Source organism: Leguminivora glycinivorella, chromosome 17, assembly GCF_023078275.1.
Source record: "Leguminivora glycinivorella isolate SPB_JAAS2020 chromosome 17, LegGlyc_1.1, whole genome shotgun sequence".
Taxonomy (NCBI): Eukaryota; Metazoa; Arthropoda; class Insecta; order Lepidoptera; family Tortricidae; genus Leguminivora; species Leguminivora glycinivorella.
In genome coordinates this window covers 325,221-349,770 of record NC_062987.1, presented here as the reverse complement: position 1 = coordinate 349,770, position 24,550 = coordinate 325,221, and the positions used below count along the sequence as shown (strand labels likewise).

General features: G+C 39.3%; 1 protein-coding gene across 3 annotated transcripts in view; it reads right to left on the bottom strand.

Moving 5' to 3' along the window:
* Position 1: 1 nt before the first annotated feature.
* LOC125235084 overlaps positions 2 to 24,550 on the bottom strand; it is an 84,521-nt gene continuing 59,972 nt past the window's right edge. For 2 of the 3 annotated variants that reach the window (XM_048141511.1, XM_048141512.1), the window contains 11 exons: positions 17,191 to 17,717; positions 14,769 to 14,988; positions 13,167 to 13,788; positions 11,828 to 11,968; positions 9,927 to 10,086; positions 7,733 to 7,845; positions 6,736 to 6,955; positions 5,594 to 5,714; positions 1,765 to 1,919; positions 1,220 to 1,364; positions 2 to 469 (listed from right to left, as the gene is read on the bottom strand). In XM_048141511.1, coding sequence (XP_047997468.1) covers positions 272 to 469; positions 1,220 to 1,364; positions 1,765 to 1,919; positions 5,594 to 5,714; positions 6,736 to 6,955; positions 7,733 to 7,845; positions 9,927 to 10,086; positions 11,828 to 11,968; positions 13,167 to 13,788; positions 14,769 to 14,988; positions 17,191 to 17,717 — 2,622 coding nt within the window. In that variant the 3' untranslated portion in view covers positions 2 to 271. Of the gene's footprint in view, positions 470 to 1,219; positions 1,365 to 1,764; positions 1,920 to 5,593; positions 5,715 to 6,735; positions 6,956 to 7,732; positions 7,846 to 9,926; positions 10,087 to 11,827; positions 11,969 to 13,166; positions 13,789 to 14,768; positions 14,989 to 17,190; positions 17,718 to 21,337; positions 21,417 to 24,550 lie in introns of those variants that run through there. The other variant, XM_048141513.1, reaches the window with a different exon arrangement.

Below are 24,550 nucleotides of genomic sequence, written 5' to 3'. Positions count from 1 at the left end.
CATTATCGTCCTTGCTCCTCGATTAGACAACTAATCCCAAGATTTGGCTTAAGCACTAGTTTTACGAAAGTGATTGCCATTTGACCTTCCAACCCGAAGGGTAATTAGGCCTTATTGGGTTTAGTCCGATTCCTCACGATGTTTTCCTTCACCGAAAAGCAACTGGCAAATATCAAAATTCCGAAAAACTCATCGGTACGAGCCGGGGTTCGAACCCGCGACACTCCGGATTGAAAGTCGCAAGCTCTTGTAGATTGCCACCAGGGTTTATTTAAACTATAGCCAATGTAGTTGTAGTATTGTGGTGGTCGTCTCTCGACAGGTGGTGCATGTCATGGTGTATGCCAGCTTCCTTCAATATTCGCATGCGAGGTCCCAGGGGAACTCCCAAGGCCCGCAGTTTGTCTTCACCCACGTATGGGAGCTCGGCCGCTCCGACTTTCTCCTTTTCCAGCAGAGCGGCGTATTTCTGTGGATAAAATTAAAATTTCCGATTAGAAACTATGGTTATACACCAGTATCCCACAATAAATATTGATTTATGGTTTAGGATTCAATGTGGGCCCTTGCCATAAGTCTATCATTTTACTCCCTTGTGACACATTCAACTTTATTTTCATCACACCAACTGGTAAAGGTTCTCTTGATTATTCAAAAACGGATAGCAAAATAGCATTTTATCCACAAGAGTGCAAAGTACAAAATACAAATTTTAACTTGATGTCTTAAGCTGGATGTTAGATTTTACTTATAAATGATGATTTTGAATCATGAATATTTGATAAATCGATGAGTTGGATTTAGTTTGATGTTTTAAAGTCAGTATTTTATTCGTGTTGTTTTGGTGAAAAATGTGTTTCACTCGGTGGCAAAGTTTGTTTAACCACAGTATAATAAAGATTAAGTACTATCGTACAGTATGGCCACTCCCGCTCCCCGCTGAAAGTGCCGCCCACCCCCTCTCGGTTACCTCACAGTTACCGCATGTCAAAAACACGAACAGTCGACCAGTCATATTTCACTCATACAAGCATAGTACGCGTTCACCTACACGACCTTAGACTGTGTGCGACCTTAGGTGTGGTATAACCTTTGTGCCTTGAAACGTCACAATGTCACCATCTTCTGAGCGAGCTCACTCCACCAAGCTCGGGTAATATTGGCACGAGCGGTTAAACAACAACGTTGTCCCCTTGTAAAACAAATAACTACTTCCGACCTCATATCCAAGCTTCTTAAGGAACAGTCTCATGAGGGGCGGCTCGTCTCCGAAGAACTTTGTCAGTCGCTTCACCCGGTCCGGGTTGCTGAAGGAGAACGGGTCAGACAGCGGCAGCTGGCCTGTGCGCAGATATTGCTGGGACCTGTACACAGATACAAGTAAATAAATATTATGTGCTCATCACACAAATGTAAAAATGCAATTGTTTTAAATTTTAAGAAGAGGGAGACATTCTGCACAGACTCCGAATGACTGGAATAAGAGAAGGGTAATGATAATTTTTAGAGGTATATTCTTATTTTCTTTTAAACAATGGTGGTAAACAATTTCACGACCCGCCTGATGGTATGCAGTCACCATCATCTATGGACAAGAGTCCATTACCAAGAGCGCGTTACCTACCCTTTAGAAATCTGAATCTGAATCTCCATAAAGGAGTAGGCAGAGCACATGAAACGCACGTCAAGTTTTAGTGCCACTCTTGGCAATTACTTAACCCGTCACCACACGGGACACCCGTCACGACAAAATCTGAGACTTACTTGTACATATGCCGCAGCGCTGTGATCTCCGCTCGGATGGCGTCCATCTCCTGCATCACGAGATGCTGGGTCCTCATCTCGCTGGAGAGGTGCGCCACTGACCGCGCCAGCGTCACCACGTGGGACTCCAGGCGCTGGAAACGCTTGTTGATGCCCTGTGGGGAAAACGGGCTTATTAGATAACAATGCACCGAATAGAAGTCTTAAAGGCTAGCAACGCAACTCCAACACTTCTGGTGTGTCCATCGGCGGTAGTGATCGCTTACTATCAGGCGACCTGTCTGCTCGTTTGCCTCCTATCCCATAAAAAAAGAATAGAAGTTGCCAAAATAAATAAATAAATTTGTTTTTTACCATGCAGAAACGTTATTCTGTGTAAGGTCCTCTGGCTTTGCCGGAGCCAGCTCTCAACTGCGGGGTCGCAGGTAAATAAATAAAATAAATAAATATTGGGGACACCTTACATAAACTTAGCCCCAAACTAAGCAAAGCTGTACTATGTGTGCTAAGAGACATACATTACCAGGATTCGAACCCAAGACCGCGGCTTAGCCGGCAGGGTCACTACAGGCTGAGCCAGATCAGTCGTCAAAAATAGCGAATGCTGATGGAAAGTTCGCTTTGTTCATTGCCAAACTTTAGTCCTTCTTTGGCAATTAATGAATTGATAATAAACACCAGTTTGTTACTCAAAGATGAAATGAAGCATTCGTCAAATGTTAAGAATATTGTGAAGGAAATTTGCATGTGAATTCCAAATCCAGTTAACGGAAATTTTGAGAATCTTCTGTAACATGTAAATTGCTACCTACATCATCATCTGCCTGCGCCATTTCCCATCATCTAGGGTCGGCTCTCCTTGTCCGTTTTCTCCATTCCGGGCGATTTTGGCCGATATCTGGGTTCATATGTTGTTGTTTCAGGTCTTTTTGAACCATCGTTAATTAGCCAAGTGGCGGTAGGCTCTCCGCGGCCTTGTACATGTACATTGCTACCTACATCCATTCCTTATTACATTTTGTCACTACTTTAAAAAAATCTCGTATCTCACGCTGTTCCTCAAAGTTAAAACGCAGTAAGTCTATATGTTTAGTTTAGTTTAGTTTATTTATCTCGTTTATACAAATTTCACACAATTAAAATTTACATTTCAGCTTATATTACTATTCGTATAACGATCGTTACAAAAGAAATAATGAAATTAAAATTACAAATAAAAATGGAAAAAAGTAGTGTGAACAAAAAAAATATTAAAATGTCATATTGGTAAAAATAAAATAAATACAGGTTTAGTACTACATAGTACAAATCAAAAATAACCAATGTCAATAATACAATATAGAATAATGAATAATGAATAATGAGAAATAATAAAAAATAAATTACGGAAATGTAAGAGTAAAGTAGTACTATAATTAGTACATATCAATGTCAATATTAAAATTATAATAGAAAATAATTAATGTCTAAGAAAAATCGTCCATAATTTATTTTATTATTTGCATGTATTCTTTTACTGAGTATAGTTCCTTTTCCAACAGAAGGTTCTTCAGTCTTCGTCCGAACCTTTCCTCATTTTTTTCATTTTTTATGTCAGCGGGTAGGTGCTCATAATAGGTGGGCCCTATGACTCGTGCGTTTTTTGCTTGTAGTGCTGTGCGACGCGGCACTGTACGAAGTTTTCCCGTGCTTCGAAGGCACTTTCCCTTCACTTCCACTCGCCTAAACTGTCCCAGGTTTCTTCGCGTATACATTATTACCTCATAAAGATACTGAGAGTAGTGTGTCATTATTTGGTGTTCTGAAAACAAGGTTCTGCAGGACTGCCTCTGATTGAGGCCAAGCATAGCTCTCAGCGCCCGTTTTTGCATGCGTAACACTCTCTCAGCATCAGTCGAGTTTCCCCAGAGAATCACACCATAAGCCATAAGCGAGTGGAAATGTGAGAAGTACACCTGCCTTAAGGCATCACGGGAAATCAACGGCTTGAGCTTACGTAGTGCAAACACTGCACTACCAAGCCTGCCACACAGCGAGTCCACGTGGTGTTTCCAATTTAAGTTAGGGTCAAGTGTAAAACCTAAAAACCTACACTTATCGTTCATTGGTATTGGACACTGAATACTCGCGCCCGTGACGCACCTACCACTGAACAGCATTACGTTGGATTTGCTAAGGTTGAGTATCAAACCGTTTGCCGAAAACCACGTCTGCAGCTGGCCGCATACTATGTTGACTTTCCGGTTTAGTTCCTCATATGTATGTGCCTTTACGACTACTGTCGTGTCATCAGCAAACAGAATGATTTCCCCTTCTGTTATGCTGGATGGTAAGTCGTTTATAAACGCAAGAAAAAGGGTATTTCCTAATGCTGATCCCTGTGGGATTCCAACCGTCACGTTGCCTTTCCTCGATCGCATCCTTTGTCCACCGCTCATTACTTCTACCGTCTGGGTTCTGTTTCCTAAAAAGGTTTTTAGCAAATCATGTCCTCTTCCTTGCAGGCCATAACATGCGAGCTTTTTCATTAGGACATCATGGTTGATGACGTCAAAAGCTTTAGACAGGTCGCAAAATATGCCGGCTACTTTGTACTTGTCGTCGATTGCTGATGATATTTTGTCGACCATGGTATAGGCTGCTGTGGTTGTGGACATGCGTTTACGGTATGCAAACTGTCTGTCAGTCAGTAAGTCAGTTTCAAGGTGGTCAATCAAACACTGTGATACGATTGACTCGATAATTTTTGAGATACTGGGTACTATCGATATAGGTCTGTAGTTATCCACTGATGTTTTTTCTCCCTTGTTTTTATATACTGGGCACACTCTTGTGCATTTAAGCGTATCGGGATAAACACCAGTCAAAAACATTTCGTTTATCAAATTAACCAGTATCTCCGAAAGTATCGGCCAGATGGACAAAATAATATTTATTGAAATATCGTATATGTCGAGAGTACTTCGACATTTCATGAGGGACTTTAAGACACGGTCAAGGTCAGATGGCGTGACTTTGGGTAGTTCGACGGTGGGCACATCTCTGGTTTGCAAGTATTCAGTTAAGTATCGCATTGCTAGTGGCTCATTTACCCCGATGTCCAATTTAGTGCTAAAACCCAGGAAATGGGAATTTAGGACTTCCGGTATATCATTTTTTTTTACCGGTTTGGAATTGTTATTTAAAACTATGTCTTTTCTACCCTGTGATGCCGATGTTTCTTCCGAAATTATTTTCCATATTTCTTTTGGAGGATTTCGGCATTCCATACATACTTACTACAATTTTATTTTCATTGACAGACGAAGATACAAGTTTTTTTTTTAAATAGTGACGATTTCTTTGATACGTAGTGGAAGGACAAAGTCACACAGCTTGCAACCACACTAACTTCAATATAATAACTATGTCGGTGGTTATACATCGTAAAGAAACCGGACTAATTCTAATAAGGCCTAGTTTCCCTTTGGGTTGGTTGGAAGGTCAGATGGCAGTCGCTTTCGTAATAACTAGTGTCTACGCCAAATCTCGGGATTAGTTGTCACAGCGGACCCCAGGCTCCCATGAGCCTAGGCAAATGCCGGGATAACGTTAGGAGGATGATGATGTTGGTGGTTATACATATACAGCATGAAAGCGCCTGAGGGAGAGGGGGCTCGATCCCCGCTCCGGGTCATTCCTGGTGCAGAGGTTATCGATCGCGGTCCAGCGCGGAAATGCAGCTAGCGTCTTGGGAACCTTTGCACCTGGAATGACTCATGGGGGGTTGTTTGACTGAATGTTATTGTGGATGTTTTTTTTAGCATGAAAGTATAGAAAATGATGGTACCTTGATGTCATGCTTCTTTCTGTTCTCATTAGAGCTCCGTCGTTTTTCCCGGACCGGCCGGCTGCTGACCGAGCTCGATGGGAGAGACGACATGCTGCCATACCGCCGCTTTGACGTCAACCTGGAACACACCAAATAAATATTATTGTCTCAACATAATTATATTTGACCTCAGCGACATTGTAGGAGCCAACGGCTGCCAAGCGCTTCTTACATCGTTAACATTGTAATCCTCCTGCTGTCACTCTGCTTAGCAACATTTCCCACCCAACTCTTGACTCATCATTACGACTCGAGTATTGACTCGATTTGGTTTCTTCATTACCAAAATAAAATGGAGTAGGGTGGGAATTGTATATTTATCTCGTTTGGGGAATTTATGGCAGCAGGCGTTTGTATTTGGAAGCTAAAAATATACCATAAAAATATAGAAAAGAAAAAAATCTAAATGACAGAATGAATGAAAATTTTGATGTTTACTGTCGGAAGAAAATTGACAATTATTGGCGAGCGGAAAAGCCTTTAAATTATGGTAAATAAATAAATAAAACTGTGGAAAATAAGTTCCGGAGACCTACACGCGTAGCGCACAGCGGTGAGTAGTTTTTATTATATATATTTTCTTTTAAAGTTTCCATTTTTTATTCGCACCAGAAACGGGTGTAATTTTATAAGGCGTAAACCCGGAAAGAACCAGAGCGTTTGTCCAAAGGTGCAAACTCACGCCGATCCGTCGGCTTTTGGCACATCATTGTTGACGGCATTGCCAACATAAAAGTGTTATTCTGATTTGTTATATGTAGTATAAATGTAGCCAAGGATTGGTTACCTTCTTTATTATCTGTGTCTTTCTCTTTTCCAACTATGGCCGCCATGAGCGGGTGCTATTTTCTATTTTAATGTGTGAAAGTACAACAAAACAGTGAAAGTAACCAGCCCCTTTTTTAATTGATACAGTCCAACAAAGTAATAAACTCAACAATCATCTATACTCTGTCAAACAAGTCTGTCAGTAAATAAGAACTAAGAAAACTATAGGTATCCTTTTCTCTAGCACCCTAAAGAAAAGGATGCATATAGTTTTCTTTGTTCTTATTTACTGACAGACTTGTTTGAGAGAGTATATGAGTTGAAATTCGTACCTCGCTTCCCAGGCGGGCTGTTTCGCCAGGCTGGCGGGTTTCCTGACGCCCAGCAGCTGCAGCACCTCCGCGTACATGGTCTCGAGCCCCCGCAGCTGCCGGCGGATGGCGCGCGCGTCGCCGCAAGACGCGTCGCTGTCGGTGCGCGCGTCCAGCAACGACGACAGGTCTAGGCTGCGCGTTGTCGTTGATGTCATGTCTGTTGTGTCAAGGCCGAACACTGAAATTATGAAATAAAATGAAAGAAGAATGCATTTAGATATAGCCCCAACCGAAAACGGATTGCTTAACATACATAGGACGACATAAGTAATTGATGCGTTTTCAAAAATGAACTCGTTTCATGTACAGTCAACCAATTGGAACTCTACAACCATGTCAAAATGACAAGCAGTAAGAGATTTCTTAAAATCTGATTTATAAAATAACTATGACATAGTTCTACAGTGGCCTATGGTTCCAATTGGTTGACTGTACAGGCACCACCTGATATATTAGTATAAAGTGCTCACAAATACCGTATCATGAATTTTAATGCTAATAGAGTGTCCCGATATTTGTGAGCACTTTGTCCGATCTGATTAATCTGATAGCGACTGTATTTAGTACAATTAGGAAGTTAAAATTAGCGATAGTGGCAAGAGCGTGCCACTTTCAATCCGGAGGTCGCGGGTTCGAACCCTGGCTCACACCTATGAATTTTTCGGAACTTATGTGTGAAATGTCATTTGATAAATTTTGAACAAGCGGAAACGTCATTTGATACTTGCCAGTCGCATTTCGATGAAGGAAAACATAGTGAGGAAACTGGACTAATCCCAATAAGGCCTAATAGTTACCCTTCGGGTTGGAAGGTCAGTTGACAGTCGCTTTCGTGAAACTAGTGCCTAAGCCAAATCTTGGAATTAGTTCAAGGCGGACCTGGCTGCCACGAGCCGTGGCAAATGCCGGGATAACGCAAGGACGATGATGAGATTTCAATGTTAATAATGCTTACGGTGTTTCTTGTAGTGGTGGTCCCTCTTCGAGGAATGCTTCTTGTGCGAGTGCCAACGCGGTGAATCTCGGCCACGCCTGCGATCGTCGGAGTATTCAGCACGCCCTGGTAAGCTGCAAACATAGAATAGTTATTTGTTATACAAGGGTGCACAGTTGTATTTTAACGCCGAGTGTGGAATTGAAAAACGAGCAAGTGAAAGGATTCTATAGTAGAACCACGAGCGAAGCGAGTGGTTCGAGAATAGAATCCTGAACTTGCGAGTTTTTTGACACACGAAAAGTAAAATACATTGTACAGAGGAAAGTACAACGCAAAAAGCGCGTTTATCACTGCTTCCAGTAGTTCCACAGGTGGTAAATCATCGTCATCACTAGATTCACTCACTTTTATCAATTTTAAAGCAGAAAAAATGACTATATTCAAGGTCAAATTACTTTATCCACTAGTGGATAAAATGCGTTTTTACCCGCTGGTATTGAAGGACAAAACTATAATAGTGAGGGGAAAACATTTTTTTTTCCGCGACGGCTTTTCTCAAGTGAAATCGACGTGGGAAACTTCTTTCGACCTTTGTCTTTTTCTCTAAAGTAATTTGATTGCTGACTGTATGAAAGTCTATAGTAGGTATTGTGAATCTGTAGAGTAATCAGTAGACGTGGATATAACCAAACTATCGACCACTTAATTAAATACTGTCCCAGATACGCGTATGCCAGATGTATCCAAGAGACTATCTGTGGAAAAATATCAAAATATTCACCCTTACAGTATAAAACAGTTAACCGGCAAAGAAGAAAAGAAACACTAGCTTCATTTATTAATTACACCAAATATATAATAGACACCCTCCAAACCTTTTATAAAACATAACCAAATCCCTTACTACCTACGTGACCTTACCACCTCACCAGTTCTAACTTCTAAAATACCAGTATCACCACAAAACACAATAAAACCAGCCGTTACCAAGCAAAGAGCGACCGGCCGGCCGTATCTCTAGCGAGGACCGATTGACTCCCAACAATGACTAAAATAGAAAAAAAAAGTAGACGTGGATATTGTCAAGGTTTCCTGCCAACTAACCGGGTTAAGCCAAGTCGAACCCGGGGTCGCGGCAAACCTTGTCGGCGTTGGCGAGATGACCTTGATGCTTTTGATGAGGACAGGTGGATGGGAAACGGGTCAAGACAACAAGGAAAGGGAAGAGAGAGGTCTGTGCCCACCAGTGGGAGACTATAGGTTCATATAGGGTGCATTGGGGTAATTTCGAAGCACAGAAATGCTCGGGTAATTTCAGAAGGGAAATCTTGATATGATGGAAATAGTGGTGATTTTTATTGACTTTCGAAATTAGACGCCTTTCGAAATAACTGTCATGGGGGTGTGTTATGGGGGTAATTACCCCAATAAACTCAATCAGCCGATGGCACAACGCGTGTGGATTTCTTTTGTGATCAAGGCGACAACTCTTTTAAAACCCAGAGAGGCCTGAATATTTACGTTACCAAAAAGCACCGTTTGTGTAACAGCCAAAATGACGCCGTTCTAAATTGCAATCCGTCTGTTTTTTATTTATTTATTTATTTATTTAAACTTTATTGCACAAATAAAACAAAAATGTACAAATGGCGGACTTAATGCCTAATGGCATTCTCTACCAGTCAACCATCGGGCTAAACAGAGACATGTAAAAATGGTGCAAGGAGAAGGAAAAATGACAATGGTAGAATTATCGAAAACAACTGATTAACTTCATAAAATACTTATAAAATATATGCAAACAAAAATAAATATACTTACTTATGATTCATATATATATTCGCAAATATATACATATATATATATTGATGGATTCCTACTCGAACTCTGTTTTTTCTACCCCCTTTCATTTATTTATACTTGGTTACGCTCCCCTGAAGTTAACGATTGGCATAATCTTTTCGTGTTATAAGTTTGACGTGTATGTCTGTCTGTCTGTTTGTCTGTCTGTGTGTGTGTCTTTCTGTGGCATCGTAGCTCCCGAACGGATGAACGGATTTAGATTTAGTTTTTTTTTTCTGAAAGCTGAGTTAGTTGGGAGTGTTCATAGCCATGTTTCATGAAAATCGGCCTATTATGTCGCGGTCGGGGGTTATTTCTTTCAATATACTACATGCCAAAAAGGACAATAAACAAATGTGAAGGTGTGTACCTGTTCCGTTTATTGTGGTCTGAAGCAGGCGACAGCGGCGGCAGCGGCGGCGTGACCGAGCTGAGTGAGCTGGCGGAGCTGTCCAGCCTCATGCCTGCTAGCTTCGGCTCCAGGATCTGGCGCAGCTCGCATTCTACTAGGTCTGCCCATTCATTCTCGGCTGGAATGTTAAAACATGTTTTTAATTGGCATGGTGTAATGGGTTAAAAATTTCACCACCCCCTTTCTTCCCGTGGGTGTCGTAGGAGTCGACTGTGGGATGTGGGTTAAATTGTGGCGTAGGCGAGAGGCTGGCAACCTATCACTGCTATGTCACAATTTCGATTTCTTTGAACCTCTTTTTGCCAAGAGTGATACTGAAACTTTAGTAGTTCATGTGCTCTGGCTACCCCTTTATGGGATACAGGCGTCATTATATGTGTGTATGTAGGGTCTTATAAATTTGACGTGTCTGTCTGTCTGTGGCAACTTTTAAAGATTTTTAAAATCGTAAATGAGATACATTTCAGTTTTAACTACGAGAAATGACGTAATTGGTGTTATTATCAATTTCAAATGGAAAAAAAATTACTAATTTATTGTTCTGATTATCTGAAAAGTTGTTTTAATATCATAAAATCATAAAGAAATAAAAAATTAACCACATAAAACAGTCAATAGTCAATTGTTGATAGAAAAGGAAAAACATGTTTCTGTTCACGACTTATATTTCACCCTGTATGTAAGGACATGTTATTTGATACCGATGGGCCGATAGATTTTAAAAACAAACATTTTACAAACAAATCTTGAAGCGACTTGTGTGAACAGGCGGTAAATCCTGATTAGTGGGGTTTTAAAAGGTGGCAATGAGTGCGAATTCTGTGCGAAATGTCATTTGGTTTTGTCACGTTTCAGTGAAGAAAAACATCGTAAGGAAACCGGAATAAAAAGCTACTTGCCTCCTACTCAAATCAGCTTCTTTTAAGAACTGTCTGAAACGAATTTGAACATGCTAATATGGAATTTATATGTAATAATCGAATTGAGTGACGTCACGGTCAACTCAGTTAATTTATAATATATGTTTCTACCTGACTTACTAAATAGAAAAATAACCTCTATTCTGTCCATGTATTTTGATAATTATCTGATGCTTTATGCCGTGCATGGTATAAAATATTGTATTTTAACTACAGTCAGGGGCGGCTCACTCCGCGATTCTATCGCCGTGCTACAAGTACATGCCGGCGGCCGCGAGTTCGCGGCCTAATCAGGGGTGGCCCGCGTTCTCACGGAGCGCACGTTCGCACTTTCTATTGTTATTTTACGTCGCGAGTTTTTTTTTAAGGTTCATATGCGATGTCCGCATGTGGAATGGCTAACAATGCTAAGTTAAATAGACATCATGAATAAAATATGTACCATAGGAAATTCTTACACAGATCTACTATTGATTAAGTTCCACGGAAAAGTTCAATAAGGCTTGTGATTTTGGAACTTAAACCAAAATACTGTATATATACCTGGAAAGTACCCAAGACTTAAATATAATATGTAGTATAAAATTTTATCAGAGTAATTATTTCGTTCCAATCCATAGGCAACCCTATCATCCGACGCTGCGCACGTGCGGCTGGTTTCTTTGTAAAAATTTTGTAGGCATTTAAAAAGGCGGCATTTCGTGAACATCAAAGCAGTGGGCCTTCTGTACTTGTACTATTATATATTCTGTGCTACAGTCAAGTTCCCTATTTAAATAAGGCCTGTAACCCTTCAGATTGGAAGGTCAGGTGGCAGTCGCTTTCGTAAAACTAGTATCTATGCTAAATCTTGGGATTAGTTGTCAAAGCGGACCAGCTCTCATGAGCCGCGGCGAATGCCGGGATGACGCAAGGAAGATGGTTAGATTTTCAAAATACCTTGCGGCTGCTGCTGCGCAGGCGGCGCTCGGTCCGAGTCGGCAGCGTCCGCGCCCGGCTCGGCGCGCCGCCCGCTCGAGTACGCCGCGCTGCCGCGACCGGAATCAACGTTCGACGATTGCCCGCCGTTCTTATCGTAATCTGAAAATTAACAATATAACACATTATACCTAGTTATTGCACACCCCAATAGTGTTTTAAGTATTGCAATAGGGAACTTGACTGTACTTAACATAAAATATTTTATACTTTGCACGAAATAAAGCATCAGATAAATATAAGAAAAACATGGATAGAAGTTATTTTTAAATACAATTTCTATTTAATAAGTCAGGTAGAAATAAATAAGGTAACTGAGTTGACCGTGACGTCACTCAATTCGATTTAATATTAATTCTATATTATCAAGACGTTGTAAGTCGTTTTGACAGTTCTTAAAAAGAAGCTGATTTGACTAGGAGGCAAGTAGCCCATATATAGAGGAAAACAGCAACACTCACAAAGGAGAGTAAATGGCGGTCTTATCGCTGAAGAACGATCTCTTCTTGACAACCTTAAGAGGCGTTACGTCTTGGAAAGATACTTCAACTCAAATTATGAAGAAATTATACCTAGGTAATTTTAACTAACTGTTGATAGGGATCATCCACATATTACGTCACACCAAATTTCAGGTTTTTGGACCCCTCCCCCCCCTATGTCACGCTTTTTTGTATCCCTTTAACAGGGATTGTCACATTTAGTATTACCCCCCCCCCCCTTACACTGTGACGTAATATATGGATGACGCCTATATATATATATAATACATAATGCTTTAATGATCTTAATTTGAGCGAATAAAATAGCCAAAACTTTAATTTATTGTGTGTAATAATATATACCTACGTGAAAAAAAAACGGGTTTTTTTTGCTAAAATTTGGTCAATTTTGAGTGATTATTAAGTTGAGATTTCTCCATAAAACTTACTTTACGTCACACTGAAAAAGTACTAAATCCATAAGCGGTGTTTTAGCAATATGTCCTCTGGTAGCGGAAACTTTAGATAGTTTAAGGAGTTTGGGTTTAGACTTAAAATGAATGCATCTGTGCATTCGAGGATTAAGACAATTTTATTTACTTAACTATAAAAAGATAGGTAGGTATTAAAATTTTTGGTTCTACTGAATAATTACGTCTGTCCAATTTCTCTCAGACGGATTTCTAAAGATACATTCAGAGAAAGTCAATTTGACAGCCTGTTCAAGTGAGCCATTAAATGTAAATAGCTTATTGTTTTGCCTTTACAACATTCTCCCACAATCTGTCAGAAGTAACGAATGTAAAGTAACGACATACCTGAACTGGCACCGGATCCGTTGGCTCCCTTCCTCCCATGCGCTTTCAGATCTTCTATCCTGTTCGGTGTCTGCCTCGATGACGACGGCTGTGGAATGTAAGGTTCGGCTTTCCCGCTTGAGTTATAAACGCTATCAGCAGATTTCTGGCTCGCGCTTTCTTCCCTTTCTATTTGAGCCGACGTAGAAGCTTCCTCTCTCTGTCTTTGGCTAATCGAGTCTGGAGTTCTCCTTTCTTTGTGACTGTCAGGTGTTTTTCTGTAGTTTTCCTGTTTCTCTTGGCGGTTTGATTCTATAGACCTGCCGCTTGTTCTGATACGTTCTTCGAAGCTTGATCTTCCTTGCGCGGCTAATCGGGCTCTGAATCCACCGTCATCTGATTCTCGTTCATCGCAATGACGTTGAGGGCCGTCAACTGATGTGCCTTCGAGGAGATTTCCATGAGAGTTTCTTCTGGATCTGTCATGGATTTGAGGTGTGGTTACTTGAGGTCTTTGTCGTGGCTCGTCCAGTAAGTGAGGATGAGATGAGGCTCGTCGGTCATCAGTCAAGTGTCTTTGCCTGATGATTTCTCTTTCTAACTGCTGTGGGCTTCTGAGATCTGGTCTTGAATGGGACTCAAACTGAAAATAAAAACGTTTTCATCAGATTTAAAATACATTTTGGCAATTGTTACAGACCGAAATAAATATACTAATACTTAAAAGCTCAAGATATATACAATGGCGGATTTGGCAGACTTATCGCCAAAATGAATTTTCTACCAGTGGACCATGGGGCTAACCAGATTAGTTCAATACACAATATGAAAGTAAACTCTCTTACACGTACCTACCTACAATATAATTTGAAAAGTGCGAATGTGAGAATTTGAAAGTCGTTTAAAACTCGTGTGATAACAAGTATGTTGTCTTAAAATTGTAATATTCAAACATATTAACTGCATTGTATTGTAATCTTGTCTGTCAAACACTCGTATAATATAACTTTCAATGAAACGACACTAATGCTCAACTGTGTAAGGAAGACAATTGCCAACGACTTGACGAAAAACCGAACAATGATCCAGTATATCAATTTCTTACGCTGCAACTACTGCAAGAACCCATTCCAGATAAACCGTGCGCGGTTGTTATTATAATTGTAAGTTGGCGTGGGAACGCTTTAATTGCTGGGAACTATTGTAACCTGCTCTTTGTCTTAGTGGGAAAGATGTGAGAATTACAGGGAGGCTGGAAATAGCTCAGGTAATTTCATTCCGTGATTTTTGGTCAGTCATTGTACCTAACGTGTTTGTTGTTCATGGAATTATTTATTGCTCCATGAGTATAAATAGTAAAAGTGAATGTGGAAAGTTTTTGAATATAATTCTGACATTTTCCAACACAGGTTTGGGTTTTTGTGTTGTGGCACACTGCCAAAGATTGGGATTTCTTGCCGGCATCTATATTTCCCGCTTATATATCCCCAGCAACCTTCAAATCACAAGCACCTTCTGGACGAGCTCCGTTCATTATAGACCACGCCTTTGCCTTGGCTAATCTGGCCATGAGTGAGCCCATTGATAATCATAATAAGAACCCCACTAACTTATTTAAAGTACCTGTGATTGCGGTCCTGTCTTCAATGAAGTAAAGTTCGCCATCGACCTAACATCGATGTCTCTCTGGTACACCGCGCTTCTTCGTCCAGGAGGCCCGTATTGCTGATATAAGGCGTCAGCTCCCAAGGCCTGAGACCTGTGTGGACTGGCCAGCATCTCCTGGGACCTGGCTGCGCTGAGGAGCATCTGCTGGTGGACCATCTGCTGCTGCATTAACTGCCTGAAATATTCATTTTTGCAATGAAATTAATGTATTACGAATATGAACCGATTATTTGCATAAAGTACTTTGCGGGGAGACTCTGACTGTCCTGACCTAGTGGCACAGATAGTGAGGCTCTCTATACCTTTTCTATCCAAGCAGGAGCTACGGCCTAGGAATCCCAACCTACTTGCCACTCCCACAACGCGTACTGTATCGCGCCAAAAGTTTCCCCTCGTTCGAGCTCTAAAATTTCTAAACGCGCTTCTGTTCCATAACAGAAGCGCGTTTAGAAATTTTAGCCCATGCACCTGAAAGTGATTTGTTTGCGAGTCGATGGGCAAGTGTGTGTAGCGTCTGTATGAAGTATTGCGAGATGATGGATGGCAGTGCTGTTTTATAAAACAGCATTTGTAAAGTGTTATGTAGTATCTTAAGTCTGAATTGTACAGTTATTTGGTCTATTCTGTTATACTATATATTATATTGTTTTATTAAAAATACATATATATATATTATACGGATATACTCACGTCAATATATCGCGATTGGCGACACGGAGCATAGCTGCTGCAAACACACAAGCCTGATGATGGGTCTCCATATGACTCAAAACATGTCGCCAATCGCAATAATTATATCCGTAATAGGTATTTAAATATTTGAATATTATTCACAATAGTTTAAGGACACGAACTGGATAAAATTAATAAAAGAGAATTGTCAAATTTAACCGTCTCTAAAACATGAGGTTTACATACTTCATGTAACATTTCATCCAATGATCAATATATTATAATATTTATATTATACAATTTATTCTGATTTAAGCAGAAATTAAATACTATTTTATATAATATATATTACGAACTAGACCGACAAACTTGCAAATTATTCAAGCGAACGCTTTTATTACTCTTATCGGAAACATAAAGTATTTTTCCCCTCACTAGCTCGGAAACACGTGTTTTGTCCTTTAATACCAGCGGGTAAAAACGCATTTTATCCACTAGTGGGTAAAGTAATTTGACCTTGAATAAAGTCAAATTAACTGCTTTAAAATTGACAAAAGTAGGTGAATCTAGTAATAAAGATGATTTACCACCTGCGGAACTACTGGAAGCAGTGATAAACGCATTTTTTGCGTTGTAGTTTCCTCGCTATAGTGAGGGGAAAAGTTTTGTGTTACACTCGGGTGCAAATGTATTTTACTTCTCGTGTGTTAAAAAACTCGCAAGTTCAGGATTCTATTCTCGAACCACTCGCTTCGCTCGTGGTTCAACTATAGAATCCTTTCACTTGCTCGTTTTTCAATTCCACACTCGGCGTTAAAATACAACTTTGCCCCCTTGTATAACAAATAACTATTATTGCCATCGACAGTAAAGACCTTAAACTGGTTTACTGACTAGGTTATAACATTCTAGATGCACAAGTTATATAAAAATGGCTGACTTGTCAACTAGCAGCTAGATCAATGTTATGTAAACGTTACATCTAAAGTAAATTAGTTATAACAAATCGAGATTAATCAGAGAAAACGAAAGTTGACAAGTCATCCGAAATAAAAGAGACGAAGACAAATTGTACTTCACATCACCGGTTACTTACGGTAGGTACAGTCAGCCAAAAAAGTGCTTTACCACTTTTCGACCTTATATGTTTGAAATAGAGTCGAAAAATGGCAAACCACTTTCTTGGCTGACTGTACGACATTTACATAATTCTGTCAAAATGTGTGATGTATAAAATAAACGATAAAGTAAAAAAAATCTTGAAACTAGTGGGTTCAAGATTTAGATTCGAATCGAACGAATCCAAAGAATTTCGACATCATCATCATACTCCTTGCGTTAACCCGGCATTTGCCACGACTCATGGGGTCCGCTTTGACAACTAATCCCAAGATTTGGCGTAGGCACTAGTTTTTACGAAAGCGACTGCCATCTGACCTTCCAACCCGAAGGGTAAACTAAACCTCATTGGAATTAGAATTTCGACATATTAATAATTATTATTTGACCCGATAACATTTATATTTATTTCTGACTATTTAATACAGCATAGATGCATACATAATTAAGCTTTGACTAAACTTTCACTTGATCTAGAAATGATGAAAATTCTGACAAATTAATTGATAATAATGCAAGTAAATATGTAGGTAACAAATAATAAGTAGTAGGTAATAATAACATTAATAATTAATTAGGTACCTACCTGTGTGGAGATGGACTCTGGTACGTCACATTATTCGCCATTCCATGACTGTATTGCATCTCTGGCCTATTTTGAATTTCCGGCCTATTCTGAATTTCCGGCCTGTTCTGAATGTCTGGCCTATTCTGCGTCAGAGGTCTTCCATATATCTGCTCCTTCCTCCCTGGTTCTCTCGTCGGCTCCGGCTCTCTCTTTCTCTCTTCACTGTTATTCAAATTTGCTTCAGGTTCTTTCTCATTGTCATTATTTTCTTTGCTTTTGAATCTACTTGATATCATATCTTTTAGTGTATGATAGGTCTTGCTCACAGATTTGGCGTTTTTAGGGGCGTCACGTGTGTTGTCTTTCCCTGTTTCTACAGTGACTGTTATCATTTGAGAATTGTGTTCTGTTTTGGGGCTGTAGTTTTTGGCGGGTACCGGTGGTTTGGGGGTGTCGTACCCTTGTGGACGAGCGGGGTTTTGCATGACGTAGCCATAGTTTTGCTCGTGGTATTGCCTGATGTCGCCTGATGTGCCTGCTTGGTTCTGTAATTAGAGATAAAACACTTAAAAAAACCTTTTTTCATCACATCGACTGGTAAAAGCGCTCTTGATTATTCGAAAACGGGTAACAAGATTACCTACATTTTATCCACGAGAGCGCAAAGTTCTTTTATAAAACTTTTAACTTGCTGTCTTAAGCTGAATGCTAGGTTTTACTTATAAATGAATTATAAATAATTTATTTGTGAACTACCTAACCATCTTTGGCAATATACTTATGTAGATCTGTATTCATTACCATGACAACTAATTATAATTATGTACCTTTAGACTCACCCAGATCCCACAGTCAAACTGTGTAAACAGTTTTGGGGGACATTGTATTTACATTTAAGTTCCTATGTAAGATGTTTTATTAAATAAATAAATAAAAAAAATTTAATAAATAATATGGTTTGATTAACTTTGATGTTTTACAGTTACTATTTTATTCATATTCTTGTAGTGAGAAATGTTTCACACGGCGGCAAAGTTTGTTTACCTTCGTGCCTTGAAACCCTTGCAAACATAAGAATAAGTAGGTAGTATGTTACCGCTCAATATTCCACAATTTATATATTTTTTTTTACATTTATGATTTATGATTCAAAATTTTAATTACTATCATGTAAGCGTCAATTCTTAGGGCCAGTTTTGAGCATCAAGTTAAAATTCGTATGAAATTACTTTGCGCTCTTGTAGATAAAATGCTATTTTTCTATCCGTTTTCGAAGAATTATAACAGCTAAATGGTGAGAACAAATTAAACTTCACATTGCATTTACTAATTTTAACCATCGTAGGGGACGGACTAACAACCTCTTACCTCCACTGGATTATAACCTCTGACAGAACTGTTAGTTAAATATTTATTGTTTTCCTGAGAACCGCAGAACAATGGAACGGTCTGATTTGAAGAGATTTCAACTTGTATAAGAGAGTTGTACTAAATAGTATTCAGAGGAAAATGTGGCTTATTGTTTAGGCATAAAAGTAGACCGACCATTTCTTTAAAGGGTTGCGTGCATAACGGTTTGGTCGTAACTGTTTGGGAAGATTTTTGATGAGTTTTGATCTTTTTCTAATTGTATTAATTAATGGCATAAGCATAAGGACGGGTAGTCTGTATCGCGGAGACACAGAAACTATTTTCGCGCCAATCATGAATCAAGTGCCAGCCTTTCGGGGATCACGTTATAAGTATTATATGTATAAATATCTGGGCGATCGAGCTTCGCTCGGTTCTATTTTAATATATCACGTCTTTAGATAAAAAAAACTCTGATAAATACAAAAACAAAAAAAGACAAAAAACAAAAACTTAATTTCTGGCCGAGATTCGAAACCCAGACACCTACGATCTATCTGCGTACATTAGAACAACCTCGTACAACTGAGCTAAGCGGAATCGATGCGCGCGCAGCGAAATTAACGACCATATTTTACGTTTACTAACGCGAAAGAAAAACTCATGAAAACTCGAAAATTCGCGTTTTCCGGGATCTAAGGCTACGCTAGATCGATTTTTCACCCCCGAAAACCCCCACATAACAAATTTCAGCGAAACCGTTAGAGCGGTTTCCGAGATCGTCGGTATATATAAATAAATAAATAAATATACAAGAATTGCTCGTTTAAAAGTATAAGATATGCGCTTTGCCGAGCTTTACAAATCTGGTGCCGTAGCCGAATGGCATTTCTGCGACGCGAAACGAAAACGAAACGCCGCGAAAGGTAGTCTGGCTCTTACGCGCCAATACGCACGCGATAGATATCTACGAGCGTTTCGTTTCGTTTCTGCCGTTCGGCTACGCACCCTGGACAGTTAGAAACTCCTTCATCCAGTTTGTCTGGGTTTCATGTTACGGTTTGAGACTTCAAACAAAACATAAATATATAAATAAATATTTTTTTCAGTACCAATGGTGCTATTTTATAGCTCTAGACCAAGAAGTAGTTCATTATATTGTGCCAATGTCGAAACTTCCAAGATAATGAGCCATATGTACCTCCTGAAAAACGTCGTACGATACACGTGCGAATAAAATATTCCGCTTTTCCGTACTTGTATCGTAATATACTATTAACATCTGTTGCTCCAATAATTTTTAGTATTATCCATTGTCATGACACGATTCGATTTCTAAATGGTCGGTGTGATATAAATAGGTATACCTACACCTAACTATTTATACATGTGTGCATATTGTCCGAAGCTAGATAGATAAATACAAGAATCAAGTTAGATACAAACAAAGGTCCATAGAATATTAATAGGTCAGCGAACGGCACAATAGAATGCGTCTTTCGGGGTAATGGCGGCTAGAACTTGACGGGCTTCCGCACTATTCCGAAGTCCGGGCATTCCAGTGCTGGTTAAGACGCTACAGGAGCGAAAATGCTAAAACGGAAAGGAGCCTCCCTTTCAATTTGGGAATTTTAGTTAATTATACTAGTGTTATTAACTAGATTTATCGAAAAAAAATGTTTATTCAGAACAACACAGTTTAAAGATATTGCGAAAAAATCTTTAAAATCAAGGTTCCGCTGTCGACTGTTTCCTGCTTCAAAACTTAATCAATCGTAACGAAATTCGAGAATCTAATGTGTCGGACCATTTAGTTTTTTTGGCTAATTGTTTCCAATTTTGAATACCACACCTTTTTTTTTATTACAAATGGGATCCCTCATGTTAGCACAAACGTTTTTAGGGTTCCGTAGTCAACTAGGAACCCTTATAGTTTCGCCATGTCTGTCTGTCCGTCCGTCCGTCCGTCCGTCCGTCCGTCCGTCCGTCCGTCCGTCCGCGGATAATCTCAGTAACCGTTAGCACTAGAAAGCAGAAATTTGGTATCAATATGTATATCAATCACGCCAACAAAGTGCAAAAATAAAAAATGGAAAAACATGTTTTATTAGGGTACCCCCCATACATGTAAAGTGGGGGCTGATATTTTTTTTTATTCCAACCCCAACCTGTGATATATTGTTGGATAGTTATTTAAAAATGAATAAGGATTTTGTAAGATCGTTTTTTGATAATATTAATATTTTCGGAAATAATCGCTCCTAAAGGAAAAAAAGTGCGTCCCCCCCCCTCTAACTTTTGAACCATATGTTTAAAAAATATGAAAAAAATCAGAAAAGTAGAACTTTATAAATACTTTCTAGGAAAATTATTTTGAACTTGATAGGTTTAGTAGTTTTTGAGAAAAATACGGAAAACTACGGAACCCTACACTGAGCGTGGCCCGACACGCTCTTGGCCGGTTTTTTTTTTTTTATTTAGTTAAAGACTTTAGGATGAGTACAAAGTTTGTAGTAGTAGGTATGTTCTTTATAGACCAAACTTTATAAACCTTTTAATTAGGGACTTGTTTATTGATATACGTTTCCGTAATCCTTAACGATTATAAGTTCCCCTGAAGAATATTTTCGGAATTATTATTTTATTATTTATTTATTTACTTTAGGGTTATAACCTATTTATTTACAATACATTATCTATCCGACCAAAAAATAACTTTGAATATAACTTAATGATGCATTTTCACGCCTTAAATAGATAAAAGAACAAAATTCAGTTAACTTTTCTTATTGGAAAATATATCATCCTAACTTACATTCTCAAGTGCAAACTCCACCATTTTCCTCCACTTTTAAATTGTAATTCACTTAACTAGCATATTCACTATCCACTCGATCTGTCCGTGCGCTACACCGGATGCGCGTGCGACCGCGCGCAGACTGGCTTTGTCTATAGACCGGGGGCAGCGGGAGAATCTCGACGTCATCACATAAAAAGTTTAAGGGGTTATAGATATGACACGGGTCAGAGATTTATTATATTAAGTGAATTTGTTATAAGTATGCAGATAACATCGTTTGACAGCGATGTTATAGGATGCATATGGTATATAATTATATTATCCCTGTCACACTATGATAATGAACATTTTACTATTCATTTTTTATGCCTAAGAATTTCATTTCTACTAAACTGACAATGTTTCTTCGTGGTTTTCAATCTTACTCTAAAAGTTCATCGAAGGAGATCAGAATAATTTCACCCATCAAAACATTAAAAAAAGTATGGTTAGTCCTTGTCCGTAAATGACGAAATCTCACTAACGATGACTTGGTGATACTTATATCTGCAGCTTTAGTGCGTTTTCACATTATCCGATCCGATATCGGATGTCGGAAGGATTTCAATAGAAAAAATCCAAGATGGCGCCTGTAATGTATGGGATATCGGTCCGACATCCGATATCGGATCGGATAATGTGAAAACGCACTTACTATAAAAGATGCGGGCTTGCAATGCTGCAACATACACATATGCTTAGACATACCTTAGGTATGTTAGCATACCTTATGTAAATTTGTTTTTTATCATGCAGAAATGTCTACGAGCGTCTATATTTTTAAATTCACACCTACGGCAAGTTTCGAACCTGCGACCTCTGGCTTTGCCGGAGCCAGCCGCGCTGACAACTGCGCCATGGAGGCCTGCTGAATGTGTGAGAATTTATAAGTGCCTTCCCTCAATTCTTAAACGCCTTACGGCCTATTTAGACTGTACGAGAACTCGCCTACGAGTTTTATTACATTGCGGTATTTGATGGTTGTGCAAAATTGTATGTAACCTCAACAGCCCGCAATGTAATTAAAATCGCATGCGAGTTCGCACGCCGTCTAAATCAGGCTTTAGGGTGGCGTATAGCAACATTTACCCGTAAGAATACATCTTAACATCATTTCCAGCAAAGCTAGAGGTCGCAGGTTTGAGTCCTGCCGGAGGTGTGAATTTGTCAATTTTTCCTTTAATTTAGAAATATGTAATACCTTATGTAATTAGAGATTGTAACGAAGATATTTGAGGAAAAAGTTCATTTAACAATTTGTGTGTGGCGAATGTTTATCATCTCATATGAAATTTAAATTTGGCGCCTTTTTCTAGTGACGAACTTGTTTGACCGAACATATTTTCGATATCATTACTGCAAAATGTTTAAAATACAATTACATTTAAAAGGTTATTTGGTTATTTGGTTTTGTTCACTGGCTATGGGAAAGTAAACTAATTTTCAATACAAATTGGCGGACCCCGACGCACACCGTACTTGTAGAAAAGCGTCCCTTTGACGCACGCGTCTCTTTAATGAGGCTTCTTGACGCACGAGGGGTTATTATTGAAATCAAATCTCCTCAATCAAACATCAACCCTCAATAATCAAACTGGACACTCACACATTGGTGGGCCATAAGATGTAGTTTATCAAATTTCGTTTGAAAACTAAGTACCAATCGTTTACTCTATCACGCCTCGGACACCGGCGATCAAATATATGAAAGAGGCGCGTTCCTATCACACAGTCTAAGCTCGTGTAGGTGAACGCGTACTATATGCTTGTATGAGTGAAATATGACAGGTCGACTGTTAGCGTTTTTGAGAGGCGGTAACTGTGAGGTAGCCGAGAGGGGGTGGGCGGCACTTTCAACGGGGAGCGGGAGTGGCCATACCACAGAACTTTATTTATATAGAAGAAACAAGTTCATCTATTTGTATAGGGGCCGAGCGTGTCAAATTTTGTACTGAAGTTGTTTCTTGCCTGTAATGTTAAATATATCTCAGGCTCTTGATTGTTCAATATGGTTGAATATCACGTAACGAGGCATTTTTTATGTTTTGATTGACTTCAACTTACAAAAATTGACGCCCGAAAGCTGCAAGCTGCGATTAAAGACGGACAACTCAGTGGATTTCACTGAGTTCATTTGACACGCTAAGTAGATACGTTTGCTTGATCTATGGTATATCTGTGGGCCATACTGTACGATAATATACACTATTCATTATACTGTGACTCTACAGCAATCATCGTAGAAAGTATAGCAAAGCTTCCGTGTGATCATCCTCATCGAACAATTGGAGACGCTTTGCTTGCGCGCGTGCACGATTCGTCATTGTATTTAATCTACATTTTACGAGTTACTTTTTATAGTTAAGGAGAGAGAGAGAGTACCTACAAAATGTTTGATTTGATACAATGTGATGTTCATCAGGGGGTATGCTAAGATGAGCACAATAAATAAGATTGAACGCGATAATTTCACACACTTATCACAAAATTAACTCGAATTAGAATTAACAGGTCTATTCTAATATTTCAAATTTTAATTAATTAAGAATACCTATTTAGTTTTCGATACGATTTTTCTTGGAAATGCGAAATATATTTGATATTTGCCAGTCGCTTTTCGGTGAAGGAAAACATCGTGAGGAAAGCTGACTAAACCCAGTAAGGCCTAGTTACCGAAGGGGGCTGGAAGGTCAGATGGCAGTCGCTTTCGTAAAACTAGTGCCTTCGCCAAATCTTGGGGTTAGTAGTCAAAGCGGACCCTAGGCTCCCATGAGCCGTGGCAAATGCCGGGATAACGCAAGTAGAATGATCACGATTTTTATTGGATTTGTCATATGAATTATGTTTATGACGACCGGTCTGGCGCAGTCGGTAGTGACCCTGCCTGCTACGCCGCGGTCCCGGGTTCGAATCCCGGTAAAGGCATTTATTTGTGTGATGAGCACAGATATTTGTTCCTGAGTCATGGATGTTGGTCCATGTATATAAGTATTTATATATCGTTGTCTGAGTACCCACAACACAAGCCTTCTTGAGCTTACCGTGGGCCTCAGTCAATCTGTGTAAGAATGTCCTATTAATATTTATTTATTTATTTATTTTATGGCATGGCCTACGTTATGTTTATGTTTGAAGAAACGTAATTTCTTGAACCACTCGTATCACATCGTTTTTATAGCGTATCTTATC